We start from the raw sequence: 16,187 nt of genomic DNA, 5'->3' as shown, positions 1-16,187 counted from the left end.
GTCCCCGAGCCGCTGTGACCTGTAGAGTGGAGCGGCGCAACCACCTTCCCTCGGTTGCGCTAGTCGCGCCGACTTCATCCAACCGTCTGCAGATTTTCAAAAGGAAAAATAATTGAATGAACGCCTCGCGGCGACCCCCTTCCCCCAACACGAGAAGCTCTTTGGCTTTTGGGCGTGAAGGGACACTCCCTTATTATCTTGAAGTCGCACGTCGCATCGCAGCTTCTTTCCTCTCCCGCAGCCAAAAGAAAGGGGCGAAAAGTCGCCAAGATAATGTTCCCCGCAGCCTGGGACTGGGGACCCCTCCCAAGTCGCGAATCCTGCCATAGCGCTGTCCCCCTCTCCGGCCCTGACACCAGGCACCTAGTCTTCCTCCCCGGTGGAACCCCGGTCCCTGGCCGCTCCCGCTCTGCGCTCGGCAGACTGGGGAAGGCAGGGGAGGTTTCGTGTGTGCCGGATTTTGGGGAGGGGGGGGCAGCGAGGGCTCGTAGGTCGGAGACGCCTTGGGAGGGGGTTGGCGAGGACCCCCTGCCCCGGCTAATCCCCCTTCTCCAGCGTCGGTTCCCGGGACCGTATTATTCAAGACAGAAAATATTCAGCCTCAGAGCCTCCCCTGGGGAGGGGAGGGGAAGGAGGTGGAGTGGGAGGAGGTGGATCCAGGGAGGAAGAAGCGAGAAATCCGCCCCCGGGAAACAGCTCGGCGCGGCAGCGGAGCGAGGCACTTCTGTCACTTGGCGATCGCGGGCGCCCGAGCGCGGCCCCGGCCCGGCCCGGCGAGGCGAGGGGAGAGTCCGGCGGCCGCCGCCCCGCCCCACGCCCTCCCGCGGCGGCCGAGAGCCCGGGGCCGGCCGGGGCAGGTCGCGGCGGTGCCTGGGAGCGGCCGGCCGGGGGCGGCGGCCTCGGAGCGCGGCGGCGGGCAGCGCCGGATCGTCCTGCCGCTCGGTGCGGCTCGCGCCGGGCGTGCGAGGCGCGCTGCCTGGGGCCGGGCAGCCCCGAGCGGATCCACTCGCCCCGCTTTCTCCGGTGCGTGTCTGTTTTACTTTCCGCCTTAGCCGAGAGGGCGCAGCGCCCGCGGGCGGGTGGAGAGCCCGGCTCGCCGCGGGCTCCCTCCCTTCCCGCCACCTCGGGCCACCCCGCCCGGCGCTGGCTCGGGGTCGGAGGGAGCCTGCGGCGGGCGCCCGGCGGGGGCGGAGGGGCCGCGCCCGCGTGTGCGGAGCGAGGGAGGGCCGGAGGAAGGAGGGAAGGGCACAAAGGCCGGCGGCGGGCGCCGGGGTCCGGCCGGCCGGCCGTGGAGGAGGGGCGCCTCCCGTCCGCTCATGAATATTAACCGAGCCTGCGGCCTAGCGCGTCCCGGCCCGCGTCCCCGCTCCTGCTCGCCGCCGCGCCTCGGAAGCTGGGCCCGGCGGGCTGGGAAGGGTAAGCCCCTCGTTTTTTGTCCCCCACCCCGGGTCTCCCGACACCTTTTTCAAAAGTGCATATTTAGGCCGCCCTTCCCGGGAGATCGAGATCACCGACCCGCCTCTGGAAGGGGCGGAGGAAATAGTGGTAGGTGGGTGGTGGGGTTTTTTTTTTTTTCCGTTGCTTTTTTTTTTTTTTTCCCCCTCTCTCTCTTTCCTAGGTGGCCCCAGGGAAAGGGAAAGATGGTGTGTCGACTGGTAGTTTGGGGAGCAGCAAGTAAATAAAAGTTGCCTGGGCTGCGGCTTCATTTCTGTCGCTCCAGAATAATGCCCCGGAGAGGGAGCTGCGCCCGGGTCCCACCCGCGGCCGCGCACGCCTCCCCGCGCAGCCCTGCCGCCGGCCAAGCAAAACAGCCGCCTCCTCGGGGGCAGCCTCGGGGCGCAGGGGCAGGGGTGCGGGCGCCCAGACTCACCCGGCCGGCTAGCGAACGCCGGCGAGCTGGGCTGCCCGCCTCCGGGACTGGCTTTTTGTTTTTATTTGGGGGCCGGGGTGTCGGGGAGCGAGCAGGGTTTTTGAAAAGTAAAACCTCTCCATTTTAATCTCGTGGGGAGAAAACTTCCGTTAAGTGTACGGATCTGGGTGATGCCCAAGAGCCTGGACACTGTCTCTTCTGCCCAGAAAATACATTAATTAAAATGCACTTGAAGACGGATTTTTTTTTTTCCCTGAAGGCTGCACAGCAACCAGGCGTGTTTGTCGCAGCCACCGTGCAGTTCTGATGTTTCTCATTCTCTCCCCCTGATTTATAGTTTTCCCCTTTTTTCTTAATGTTTTATCTGGGAGGATTATTTCCTTTTTCCTGCGGGAGGTTTATCCGCAGGGATCGAATCATCTTTCCGCGTGTTGGACCGCGAACTTGGTGTAGACTTGTGGCAAGGCTAAGGTCAGCGTCTGGAGAAAGTTCATGCCCTTTAACTATTCCCTGTTCTAGGAGAGATCTCTTTGGGGAGCTGACGCTCGAGCCTTCGCGACCCGCTCAGATTCCTCTTGGTCTCCGAGTAGCGCTAGGAAGAGGAGGGGGACCGCTTTCTGCAGTTGGCCTCGTTAGCTGCCAAGAGGACCCGTCGTCTTTGTTTTTGGAGTCTCGAGAAATGGACGAAGACGGTGAAGTCAGTTGAAGTCCGAAGAAATCATCAGGGCGAAGGGGCTTCGTAAACACATTCCATTCCCAGGCACATTACCTGTTTCACCAGCCCTGCACCTCCTCGGAGCCTGGTGTGGATTTCTTCCCTTTTTGGTGTGTGGTGGCATTCCGCCCCCCAATGTGGACTCCAAAGGGTTGGTCCCTTCTATGTAATTTGAAATGAAATGATGGCCACACGTCGGACTGGTCTACCGGAGGGAGATGGTGACAAGCTCAAAGCCTGCGGGTCCCCCACCTGTGAGGTAAGCGCAGGGGCAGCACGTTGGGCCACTGTCTACACTGTCTACAAGGTGTCCTGCGGGAAGAGAGTGGGGGGACAGCGGGGGTCAGCCGCCATGGGCCTCAGGAGAGGCTTTGGGGCCTTTGGGCTGATTTGTGGGAGTGTCCCAGCTTGACCCTAGGGCGGTGCAGTCTTGCACATTTTTGCTTCCAGGAACTTCCAGTGATTTCTTCTGCAAGAAGGGTTTCTTCACTTCGAAATGCCCCATCTTGCCCCACCACCTCCGAGTAGGGAATTCTCCCATTTCAGGTGACTGGGAATCCTGCAAGTGTCTCTGTTTTCCTTCAGTTCCCATCCACCAGTGGTTCCCCAGTTGGGCCGGTTAGGAGATGCCTTTGTGCGTTTTGTGGGTATGTAGCCAAGACTGGCTCTCCGAGGTGGGGAGAGGGCTCCTGGTATGCTCGTTGTAACGGGACTTCAGTCTCACTTTGGCTCTGGTGGGTATTCTGGCTTGCTGTTGGTGCGGATCTCTGCTCTGGGTAGAAAAACAGGTCTTTTCCCGTGGACAGTTGAAGCACAGCCTTGAAAAACAGATTTATAGAGTCTGTAGAGTTGTAATTCCAAGTCCCTGAAAAATCTCCTGACATTCCTGTTCTTTTATTTATGCCCTTCCTTTCACTGCTTAGAAGTTCTGTGAGCTGCCCTTGGGGTGTCAGGTGCCTGGCTTTGCCTTTGGACCATCATCTTTGGGAAGGCTCTGAAGATGATATGCCAGGCTTCCTGAAGTTTTTTCAGCAGGCAGGACAGAAATCAGAAAATCCATTGATTTATGACACCCATATGCCCTGTTACCTCTTAAATTCTTTCATCTCTCTCTCTTTTTATATATATATTTTTTTCTTTATTTTATATTTCATTCTATAATGACTACATGGTATTTAATTGGTTATTGGTTATTATGTTGCCTGTATTTGCTTATTCTGTGTAATTTGCTTGCTAAATGTACTGAATATTGTTACTCTTTAAATTTTAAAGTCTGTATTGAGCCGTGTATATTTTTATTGAAGGATTGAATAGATTATAGTAACTTCCCCCAAAGAGGCTTTACTCTCACTATTGTTTTTGTACCTTGTGTTAAATTTTCACTTCATGCCCATCGAAACAAGGTCTAGTTATTGAGTGTGTGAGTTTTGGCGTTTTAATAAAAATGGGTCAAGTGAAATTTTGTTTTTAAAGCATGCAGAGAAACTTGCTTCATGTAGCTCACTTCGTACTGGATTAGGAAGTTTTATGCAGAAAATACAGGGAGGTGGGTACAATGTGCCATTACTGTACAACTCCTTAGTACTATACGTTTACAGTTAGAATCTGTGTTTTGCTTTTTGACACCTGTAAACACCTGCTTGCAGGTAAAAACGTGATTAAGTATAACACCACAATCCTCTGATCATGGTAAACCATAATAACTCCTTTTGGAAGGCCTACCTGCAACTTGGTGATTGCTTAATGTGTATGGTAGTTACATAATAATATGTGCTGTGGTCCCAAAGCCTCATTTGTCATTGTCTCGTGAATACTTCAATTAGCATGTTATTTGCATTATATTTGCAAAAACTAATGTTATTTGATTTTTTGGGGGGGGTCATTTAAGAGGTGTCCTCTAACCAAGAATTTATAATAGATACATCTTGTCCTTAGCTAGAAAGCAGTGTTTCCAGTTGCAAACTTGGCTTATGTTAACACTGACAGTTATGTATTTTTTTTAAGGGCTGTGAAATTTGTTCTCGTTTGGCTGTTACTGCTGGTATAGATGTGTTATTTGTAGTTCGGGAACCGAGAAAACATTATGTTGCCTGTATTTTGCTTATTTAAAGATTATACACAGAACTTGAGCTTGATATTAACCTATCATATTGTTCAACTTTTTAAAGAATAGGTAGGTATTTTTTTGCTTGTGGGAATAGGAATAAAGGAGCTTAAATGCTTTCAGACAGCATTTTAAAATCTCAGCTTAAGGAGTTGCCTGTTTCATTGTTGTGTATTTAACTCTCATTGATACTTCTGATCACTTTAAGTCTTGTGAATATTTTTTAGTAATAAACGTAGAGTCACTATTGGAATACTTTGGGTCGATACATATTTAAGTCTTCGAACATGGCACTTGATTTCTGTGCTTAATTTTATTAGAAGTATTACATTCTAGAGTCGTATACTGTCATTCTTTAAAAACTTTTAGAAACCGGGGCGCCTGGGTGGCTCAGTGGGTTAAAGCCTCTGCTTTCGGCTCAGGTCATGATCCCAGGGTCCTGGGATCGAGCCCTGCATTGGGCTCTCTGCTCAGCAGGGAGTTTGCTTTCCTTCCTCTCTCTCTGCCTGCCTCTCTGCCTACTTGTGATCTCTGTCTGTCAAATAAATTAAAAAAAAAAAAAAAAAAACTTTTAGAAACCAATAGCTGTGATCCTTAATATGTTTTTGAATAGTAAATTTACATGTGTTTTTTGTAACGAAGATATGAGCATGTATGTCTTTTTTTTTAAGATTTTATTTATTTGACAGACACATCACAAGTAGGCAGAGAGGCAGGCAGAGAGAGAAGAGGAAGCAGGCTCCCTGCTGAGCAGAGAGCCAGATGCAGGGCTCGATCCTAGGAACCTGAGATCATGACTTGAACTGAAGGCAGAGGCTTTAACCCACTGAGCCACCCAGGTGCCCCGAGCATGTATGTCTTAATATTCATGTTGCTAATCAGCCAAAAGACTTAACTGTGCATGACTGAAGAAATTGGTATAGTAAATTAATAGGAATCTCTGATTCATGACTTAACCTAGTTAGTTAATTCCACCTTTTCTAAATAAGGGCTACTGCTCTGTTGAAGAACATTCAGAAACTTCTTGTTCATCTTATGTATTAGAATCTAATTGTGTTGGTACGTGAATAAATATGAATAAATATAAGCATCCCTCCCCAAGGATATATTGAAAGGTTAAAAACCAAACAACTAACAAACAGTCCTCTTCAAATAATGAATTGTGACAGCTCAGTAGAATATATCTTGGGATTATGCAGTAAGGATGGCACAATTCTATTTCATGCAGAGTTATAGACTTTGCATGTCTGCAAATAATCTTTCACTCACTCTGAGCCAGTGAGTGTGTGCAGTCTGGTCTGTGAAGTGTTCCGACATCTCACAGAATCGCTTAATTTAGACCCTGGATCCTTGTTGATGTGATCACCCCTTTCATATCCTATAGTGCTCATCCTTCTGGGATTCAACTTGCCTCTTTTTTTTTTTTTTTTTTTTAATCAGAGGTAAAAACTTAGTCCTCAGCTTTTTAGACCACATTATTTTTCCTATTTCTTTGTTTGTTTGTTTTAAGATTTTAAAAATATATTTGACAGAGAGAGCGCACGAGCAGGGGGAACAGCAGAGGGGGCAGGAGAAACAGACCCCCCGCTGAGCAAGGAGCCCTACACAGGGCTGATCCCAGGACTCTGGGATCATGACCCGAGCCAAGGCAGATGCTTAACCGACTGAGCCACCCAGGCACCCCTATTTTTCCTATTTCTGATATTTATTTTACTCTTTATCTGTAGACCATAGTATTGCCTAGTAACAGAATTTTTAGCACTTTTCATTGTCTGTTGTTCAAACAAGCATATTTACTGATGCCAATCAGTATTATTTATTAATTATTTCATTTTATGTCTTGCTGCTTCATCTAGACCAAGATTATCCTGGGATTAAATGTATTATAGCTGATGAAAGATAATCGTTGGTTGATTTTGGAATAGGGTAAATAACACAGCAAGGTATTTTTTAGTGTATGAACTATGAGAATTCATACTTTTGCTCCTCTTTCTGAAATACTGTGCACTTTGCTTTTATCCCAGACTCCCTTGTTCCTTCTCAGGCGCTCTCCTGCTCTCTCTCTTTCCTTCTCTGTCTCCCTGGGGTTGTTCTTCTTCTCTGCCCTTTTCCTGTTGGCTTTACCTAGAGCCAGGCTTTTTGCCATTCCTCTGGGCTCTTCTCTTTCTCACTCCCTGGGTTTCACTTGACGCTCTCCCGTGGCTTTCCTCTGTGTGCTGAGGCTCCAAATTCACAGCTCAATCCCAGGTTTTATAGTTGATCTCCAGACCTGTGTAGCCTTTTGCCTGTTTTACCCGGTGGTTTTTTTTTGTTGTGTTTTTGTTTTTTTTTTTTATTTTTTTGTTTTTTGATCCCCCACAGGCAGTTCAAACTTGAACAAATTCTACTCTGACCAGCAACCTTCCCCTCTTGCTTCTTTGAGTGAGTAGCACCGCTGTCCCCTTATCTGTCCCAGTCAAAAACCAGGTTATCATCCTTGACCCTTCTCTCTCCTCATTCCTCCTATCCAAAGTCCTGTGGAGTCTGCATTCCACATCCCGCCGCCACCAGCCGAGTTCAGTGCTGAGCTGCTGGCCCGGCTTCCTAACAACTTTCCCAGGTGCCCAGCCTTGAGCCTTGTCACCTGCCCGTGCTCTGCCCCTGCCATAGTCACAGTGCTCCTCCTGAAATCAAAGGCTGATTGTTATGTTCTCCTGTGTAAAAACACCTTTCTGGCTTCCGGTTGCCTTTGGAATAAAGTTCAAAATTCCAAGAAGTCTGCAGAGACAGTCAATAATCAGGCCCGCCCTTCTCCTGCACGTCCTGTACTGCACGGCTGTCCCTTCCACAGGCCTCTCCACTTCTGCACCTTGCAGATGCTGTTTTCTCCCATTCTTCCTTCCAGCTGCCCCTCCTCCACGCCCCTCCCCTCCATGCCTGATTTTCCTCACCATTCTAGTCTCCAACATCACTTCCTCAGGAAGGCCTTTCCTGACCCTCCAAGACTGGATTAATTGCCCCCACAGTGCTATCCTCAGACACCCTGTACCTTATCAGGAATAGTGCTTGCAAGTTTGTTTAGTAATCCGTATTCCCCCCCTGGCCTGCAGCCCTCATAAGAACAGGCACCGTGCTTGCTTCTCCTGTGTCTGTCTCATAGTAGGTGCTCAGTAAATAGTGTTGAGTTAATGAATGAATATGTAGGAAGGGCTTTAATTTTTATTCCCCGTTCACTTAGATTCAGTACCCTGTACCGTCTTGGTTATCTCCCTGCCTCCTTGATCGCTCCTTCTCACTTCCCAGTCCCTGGATTTCCTCAACTTCCTGACCTGCTAAATTTTCGTATATGTCAGAGTTTGACCCTCTTTTCTCTCTGTGCTGTTTCATGACTTTAAACATCAAGTGTATACTGATAATTCATATTTACACCTATATATTTGTGCGTGTGCTTGTGCGTGTATGTGTGTGTGTACGTGTCTGTGTGTGTGTGTGTGTGTTGTCTCCACCTGTGTGGTCTTCATATCCCTTGAATTCAGATTCCTATATCCACCTGTCCAGTCTGCACTGGAATAGTGATGAGGCATATGGAAAACCGAACTCCTGATTCTCTCCAACTACTGCTGCCCATTTTCGCAGTTTCCTCCTCCCCCCAAGCACTAGCACTCCCTTCCACCTTCCAGGTCAGGCTTCTTGGAGTGATCTTTGCTCTCTCTCCCGCATACCATGCAAATCTGGCCGACTGTCTGGTTGACAGTCTTTCAAGTGCTTGCCAGCCTGGAGCCTGTTCTCCACACAGTGACCAGAGCGGACCTTCTGTAAATCAGAGCACCTCACTCCTTTGCTCACATTCCTCTGATGGCTTCTCATTTCCCCCGGGCTTCAAAGCCAAAGTTCTTACTTGCCTGCAAAGCCCTGGACTGTTCGCGCTCCCACCACCTCCCTGATCTCCCCTCCTGCGGCTCTCACTGCCCTTGCTCTGTATGGGCCATTCTGGACTCTTGTGCACACACTGGGCATGGCATTCCCCAGAACCTTCCTGCCACTAGCTGTCCCCTTCACCTGGAGCACTCTCCTCCCTCAGGGGTCCACCGGCCTCACTTCCTCGTCTCCTCTAGGTTTTGCCTTGAGGTCACCTGAGTGAGGCCTTTGCTGGCCATTGAGTTTATTGAACGCGTCTCCCCTACTCCCAGGGCACAACCTGCCCTCTGTCCTTGCTATGCTTTTCTCCCCTGTCACGTACTCTCCATGTGACATGCTTATCTATCTGATCTTGCTTATTTGTTCAGGCAGATCATATATCTAAAATATAAGTGTTAAGTGCAGTTCGTTTTGTTCAGTGGTATTTTCTGTGCCTAGAAGAATGCCTAGCCCATTATTGGCAACAAATATTTTTTCCAGTGAGTGAATGAATGAGTGAATCAAAACTGAGAAAAATTCCAAAATGTTATTGAGTTTGTATATGTAAACATCTACATACATCATTGTGTATGTATGTATACATACAATACTTAACTTAGATTGTACAGAAGTGTGTAGGGTATGAGTATTTTGTCTTCTAGACCTCCATTTCCATGAGGAGTGCTGTTCACATCTTTGATGCCTTTTTTCTTTGCATCTTTCCTCCCTTTGGGAAACTGGTTACCAAGTAACAGTAACGCAGACAGTGTGTAGCACTCATATATGAAATAATTTGCAGTAAGAGGTGAGATAGTGGTAATTAACACACCAGTGGATGGGGAATCAGGCTGGTGGGGAAACTATAAAAAGATAACATGCCTGTGTTGGTAAAAAAAATTTTTCTTGAAATGAATGGTTTATATATTAATGTTCGTTATTAAGTATTTTTTAATACCATAAGCATTTCGTTACAAGTTAAAAATGATCACGGCATTGATTATGATAAAATGTTAGCAGTTGTTAATTCTAGATGATGAGAATTTGGGGATTATGCTATTGTATTTTTCTCTTTTTTGCTTAATTCCAAAACTGATAAAAAGAAACCATTTGTAGATTTTTTACGATGGACAATATGTCACTAGTCTTGTGGAAATCTGGTTTCTAGAAAACCTGCACTGCTTAAAATAATACTTAAGTACTTTATGAAAAGGATACACGCTACTCAAAACAATACTGGAATTTTTTTTTCAAAGTATGTGTTTTTATTCAGGGCAGGCCTAGGATTCATTCTAGGCTCATTGTACCACCACATAATAGAACACTATTATTTAACTTTAAACATGTGTTCCTTTGTATATCTGAGTCTGTATGTCAGAATACCATTGCATGGCAAAAGCTTTTTGTTGCAGGTTGGGATTAAAGGTAGAACCTGCCAGAAATTAGAATAGTGCAGTAGCAGTAGCAAGCATGAAGGGACATTTTGGCAGAAGTCCGGGTTTGAATGAATTGAGTGGGACCCTATCACGAGACACAGGCCATCAACAAATGAGGACCCCAGCTGCAGAAGATTTCTCCATACGTTGTCAGTGTTCCTTAGCGTTCATTTCTTCCAAGATAAACATTTTGCGAAGTCCTTATTCCTTGGTTCCAAAATCTCTGATCCTTTCTTCCTTTCTTTAGTTTCTACCAGGCTAAATAATTCTAGTACAAAAGTGACATTTCATTTCTTTTGTTCTTTGCCCTGTGAAGGGGCCTGTCATCTTACGATAGTTAACAATATGGTGATTTCAGCATGAGCAGCGCGACTGTGGGTAGAGACGCACAGATGCGCCTCCTCAATGCAGCTACTTTCTGTTACAGAAAGACCATATGGGAGGCCCTTGTTTTTCTTTCTGGTTGATGTGATTAGATTAGTAAACCCAAAGGTTATTGGATTTAAAGATTGTCCTATAATTTATCTAATTTTAATTGACCATAAAGAATGAAATATGTTAAATCTTAGGAGTCTTCTATATGTTCTGTTGGTTTGGAGTAGGAAGACATCTCGTGTGAAATCTTCATTTGGGATTGCTTCCACCAGAATAGTTTTTTAGCTGAAGCTTCATATTCTTAAAAAAAAAAAAGAGAGAGAGAGAGAGAGAGAGAGTGTTGTGCAAATAGTTTATTTCACAATAAAATCTGGAAGCTGGCCTTTTCTAAAATAATCTGTGACTGAGCGCCTGGGTGGCTCAATCGTTGTCTGCCTTTACCTCAGGTCATGATCCCAGGGTCCTGGGATTGAGCCCCGCATAGAGCTCCCTGTTCAGTGGAAAGCCTCCTTCTCCCTTTCCCACTCCCCCTGCCTATGTTCCCTCTCTCGCTGTGTCTCTCTCTGTCAAATAATAAATAAAATCTTTAAACAAAAATAATCTGAGACAAATGGATACGCTGTACTTTGGTTTAAGAAACTGAATGTGATGGAAATTGTTTTTGTTAAGTCCTCTTTTTTCTGGTTATCTTTTAATATGCAAGGGATCCCATGGTGTAGATTTGTGAATAAGAGAATAGATTGAGAACCCAAATGTGGTATTTCTGAATGCTCACCCACCTTTGGGAAAGTTTGTAGGCAGACCAGAGCAAACTATAATTATCAAAAAATGGCAAGTTGAAGAGTGTATTTGCTTTTCCTTAGTCACACTGGCTGCTCTTGAGTCTTCTGTGTGATCCTGAGTGTGTTTTTGATGCAGAATTGGTTTCTTCTTGCCTTTACCCCTTGTCACGCACCCCCATTCTGGCTCCGCGTCTGGCGGTCATGAGGAGTGCTGTGTGCACCAGCCTGCTTCCCATCCCGCAACTTCCTGTTCCTTCTTCAAGCGAGGACAGAGTCTCTTGACTTAACACTCTTGTTCACTGCATTTACCTTTAATACATCTTGACAGAACTTCTTAAGGAAATCAAGATGTTCTTTTTTCCTTAGAATGTGGAGAGCATCCTTAAATATCAGTAGATAAAAAACTGGATTTGTGATTACTTTTCTTCTGGATATGTCTTAGCTACTATGATCTTGGAGATTCATAGGCATGATTTTTTTTTTTTTTTAACTCAAGATATTTAGGCATCTTTAATCCCCACAAGTTTGCTAATAAGTAAAGATTCTGTATTTTAAAAAACTTGTGTTAGGTTGATCAGTGAGTCCTACTTTTTCCTCTGGTTCTGCATATTGGCTTCTGGAAATGTATCTACCTAGTGAATGTGAAGGGAGGGAAATGCTCTGGACACACAGTTTATTTATTTATTTATTTATTTATTTATTTATTTTTTAAAGATTTTATTTATTTATTTGACAGAGAGAGATCACAAGTAGGCAGAGAGGCAGGCAGAGAGAGGAGGAAGCAGGCTCCCCGCTGAGCAGAGAGCCCGATGCGGGACTCGATCCCAGGACCCTGAGATCATGACCTGAGCCTAAGGCAGCGGCCTAACCCACTGAGTCACCCAGGCGCCCTGGACACCCAGTTTCAATCAAGCATTTATTGTAATGCTTTTAGGAAGTGTTTTCAATTTACTTTTTTTTTTTCGTTTAATAGTATATTATAGACACTCTTCTCTGCCCACAGGAAGATACATTCAATTGACCTTGAACAGCGCAGATTTGAACTATGTGGGTCTACTTATATGCGGACATTTTTCGACAAAAACAAGATAGTACTGTAAATGTATTTTCTTTTTCTTATGATTTTGTTAAGAACATTTTTTTTCTCTAGCTAACTTTACTATAAGGATACACTATATGGTACATATACAAAATACGTTTTGTTTATTTTTAAGATTTTGTTTATTTATTTGACAAAGAGAGACACAGCAAGAGAGAGAGCACAAGCAGGGAGAGTGGGAAAGGGAAAAGCAGGCCTCCTGACTTAATGCCAGGACCCTGGGCCCATGACCTGAGCCACAGGCAGACGCTTAACGACTGAGCCACCCAGGTGCTCCTACAAAATATGTTTTAATTGACTGTTTGTGTCATCAGTAAGGCTTCCAGTCAACAGCAAGTTTTGGGGAGTCAAGAGTATACACAGATTTTCAACTATGTGGGGGTCAGCACCCCTCTGTACATGTGGGTCTCTCTATGTAGATGGATAGTGGATAAATAGATAAAAAAACATACACATGCTTAGACAGACACACATAATATATCTTACCAATTTTGTAAATGGAGGGGAAGAAACTTATAAAGCACTGTACAAAGGTATTTTTTAAGGATTGTAATATGGGAAAGAGGTAAGATTTCTTTTGTACGGCTATGAAGAGTAGAGCTAGGATCAGTGGATAGATAGATGAGCTCATTCATTCAGCTCAGTATTCAGAAGAAATAATTTTTTTTTAAAGATTTTATTTATTTATTTGACAGACAGAGATCACAAGTAGGCAGAGAGGCAGGCAGAGAGAGAGAGGGGGAAGCAGGCTCCCTGCTGAGCAGAGATCCCTATGTAGGGCTTGATCCCAGGACCCTGGAATCATGACCCGAGCCAAAGGCAGAGAGGCTTTAACCCACTGAGCCACCCAGGCGCCCTAGAAGAAATAATTTTTTAATAGAACGTAACTGAGCTTGAATGTATTCTTTGCAGACAAGAGGACCTTCACTTGGGGAATAACAGACAGAATTCCTGCGTTGGTAGGAATTTAAGTCAGGTGAATCTGGGTGATCATTAGACTCACTTGGACAACTTATAAAACCACAGGTTCTTCTTTCCACCATTAAACTAATGAATTAGAATCCCTGGAAGTGAGACTGAAAAGCTTTAACTTTTAAAAAGATCCCCTGGTGATCTTCCAAGTTTGGGAAAAACAGGACGCAGAGACATTCATAGCTCCTTCCAAAGTCTGAATATTTAATGGTGGCCTGATTTTGGAATTTTTTCGACCAAATTGAAATCAGTGTAAAGAAAACATGCAAAAATATGGAGAGAAAACTTAAATGACTAAGCAAGTGAAAATTTCTAGATTAAAATTGTGATTATTTTCTTCTATTTGTAATTATACATATTTCTACATGTCATTAGTATTCCAAAGTAATATTCTTTTTGGATAAAATAAACTTCGTGTTAAAGAGCACTTTAAAATCCAACAGTTGATACGTATTGCACATTTTTGTGTGTATGTTATACTTCAGTCAAAAGTAATATTTTGAAAGTGATATAGCTCTGATTCTGGTCATATTGAAGCTATTGTTCCCTTTTAGGTATGTTATAAAAATAATTTTTTTAGTGTCATTTACAGAAGGGTATAATAATTTCTCTTGTGCATCTTATGATCAATTGTATTAACTCTATCAAGAATAGGAAAAGTTATAATGGAGTAAAACATACATACTTACTCTCTCCATATGTTCTCTTTCATATTTATCATTCATATATATCTGTGGTGCTCTTTACTTAAGTATACATCATGAAGGGTTTCAGAAGATACTTTAATGTAAGTAATAATAAACTAATTATCAACTGAAGAATTCTCTCTCCATACTCTTCCTCGTTTAACACCAGCAGCTATTATGTCTGTCCTTTGAATCGGTCTTGTCTTTCAATCTCGTGGAATGTGAGATGCACGGGATAACACAGTGCCGATAACAATGTAAGCTAATTACAGAGTCCAGCTGCCATTCTGCAAAAGAAGCAGGATTTCTTGAAGTCACTGAAAGTGATGTTGGAGAAGGAGCAAAGTCATTGACAAGATAAGGAGGATCTGGCATAGCGAGACCAGTAAGCAAATGAAGAAGGCATAATCAAGGTTGATAGGCATCTCGGAAGAGGATGATTTGAATTCAAAGGATTAAGAGAGGCCTTTGAGAAAACTGATACCCTTTCTTGTCTTCTAGGAAGTGATGTTTAGTTTAGAACCCCATGCTTGAATCTCTGTGTGCCAAGAGACACTAAAAGGTGGGCATGAATATATCAATAGAAGAAAGAATGGCAGTGGTGAATGGATTTCTCTTTTGCTTTTTTTCCTAGGCAGAGACACTGTCTCTGAGAGTTAATAGGAAATCTCAGCTTCCCGAGTTGACTTAGATATAAAACTCTTTAAACCGAAGTCCAACATTGCTTCTTCAAAAGTCCTTCTGTTATAGTAGTTGTTAGATACCCACGTATTTTAGAGTTCTGAATATTGTCCATGCTTTGTTTTTTTAAAAAAAGGTATGATTGAGGGGCACCTGGGTGATTCAGTGGATTAAGCCTCCGCCTTCACCTCAGGTCATGATCTCGGGGTCTTGGGATCCAGCCCCGCATCGTGCTTTCTGCTCAGTGGGGAGTCTGCTTTCCCCTCTCTCTCTCTCTCTCTGCCTGCCTCTTTGCCTACTTGTGATCTCTCTCTCTCAAATAAATAATAAAATCTTAAAAAAAAAAAAAGGTATGATAGGTAAAAAGCGTACATATTTAACATGTACAACTCAGTGAGTTTGGGGATAAGTATACCCCATGAAACCATTCCCTCCATGAAGGCCGTAATTGTTATTGCTATTTGTGTGGTGTGTGTGTGTGTGTGTGTGTGTGTGTGTGTGTGTTAAGAACTCTTAAAATAAGATCTACCCTCTGAGCAAATTTTAAGTATGCGATATAGTATTGTTAGGTATAAGCTCTAAGCTCTATAGTAGGTCTCCAGAATCTTGCATAAGTGAAACTTTGTACCCTTTGACAGTCAATTCTCCATTTCCCCTACTCTCTAGCCCCTCACAATATACTCTCTTCTGTGAGTCTATTTCAGATTACGCATATAAGTGAGATCATATAGTATTTATCTACTTTTCCATGACTCACTTATTTCACTTAGCATAATATCCTCCAGGTTCGTTCATGTTGTCACAAATGGCAGGATTTCCTTATTTTTAGGTTTGAATAATATTATCTTTGAGATTTTGATTTCAGTTCTTTTTGATAAGTACCCAGAAGTGGGATTGTGGGATCATATGATAGTTCTATTTTTAATTTTTTGAGGAGCCCTGATATAAGGACCGTACCATTTTACATTCTTACCGGCGGTATGCCAGATTCTCTCTTTTCCACATTTTCACTAACACTTACCATTTGCTTTTTTTTTTTTTTTTTTTTTCTTTTTTTGCAGTAATAGCTATTCTAACAGGATGAGGTAGTATCTTACTGTGGTTTTGGTTTGCATTTTCTTGATGATTAGTGAGGTTCAAAACCCTTTACGTACTTATTGGCTATTTGTATGTCTTTGTAGAAGAAATGTGTGCTCAGGTCCTTTGCCCATTTTTAAATTGATACACTTTTTTATTTTGTTTAGTTTTTTTAGCTACCTTCATTTCTGACTCTCACTAGTTTTGGATACCTAAAGCACCAACGATGCCTCAGCAAAATGTGCAGTTGATTCAAAATTATACTAGTGGGCACACTCTAGACTTAGTGGGAGGGACTAGGTACACCTGAAGTCTTCCTTGGGGTGATATGAGCCGAAGTAGAATCCCTAGTTGGAGATACTGACGAACTTCATATCATAATCATAGTTTATGGTTACTAGAACTGCATCTGCTCTAGACGAGAGATGATGTAAATTCTCTTCAGTTTAGGTGAGGAATTTGGAAGAAAAATCATTTTTCCCTATTTATTTATTTTTTTATTTTCCTTTTTATTTAT

At 44.1% G+C, this 16,187-nt stretch overlaps 1 protein-coding gene across 6 annotated transcripts in view; it reads left to right on the top strand.

The window, feature by feature from the left end:
- Window positions 1-664: 664 nt before the first annotated feature.
- The window catches only part of ARHGAP21 (Rho GTPase activating protein 21), a 137,575-nt gene continuing 122,052 nt past the window's right edge, over window positions 665-16,187 (top strand). For 3 of the 6 annotated variants that reach the window (XM_082740850.1, XM_082740848.1, XM_082740847.1), the window contains exons 1-2: window positions 666-1,023; window positions 2,390-2,844. In XM_082740850.1, the coding sequence (XP_082596976.1) occupies window positions 2,767-2,844 (78 nt within the window). In that variant the 5' untranslated portion in view covers window positions 666-1,023; window positions 2,390-2,766. Of the gene's footprint in view, window positions 1,024-1,209; window positions 1,417-2,389; window positions 2,845-16,187 lie in introns of those variants that run through there. The other 3 variants (XM_082740846.1, XM_082740849.1, XM_082740851.1) reach the window with 3 other exon arrangements.

The sequence above is a fragment of the Mustela nivalis genome (assembly GCF_964662115.1).
Source record: "Mustela nivalis genome assembly, chromosome: 7".
Classification (NCBI taxonomy): Eukaryota; Metazoa; Chordata; class Mammalia; order Carnivora; family Mustelidae; genus Mustela; species Mustela nivalis.
This window is presented reverse-complemented; position numbering and strand designations above follow the sequence as displayed.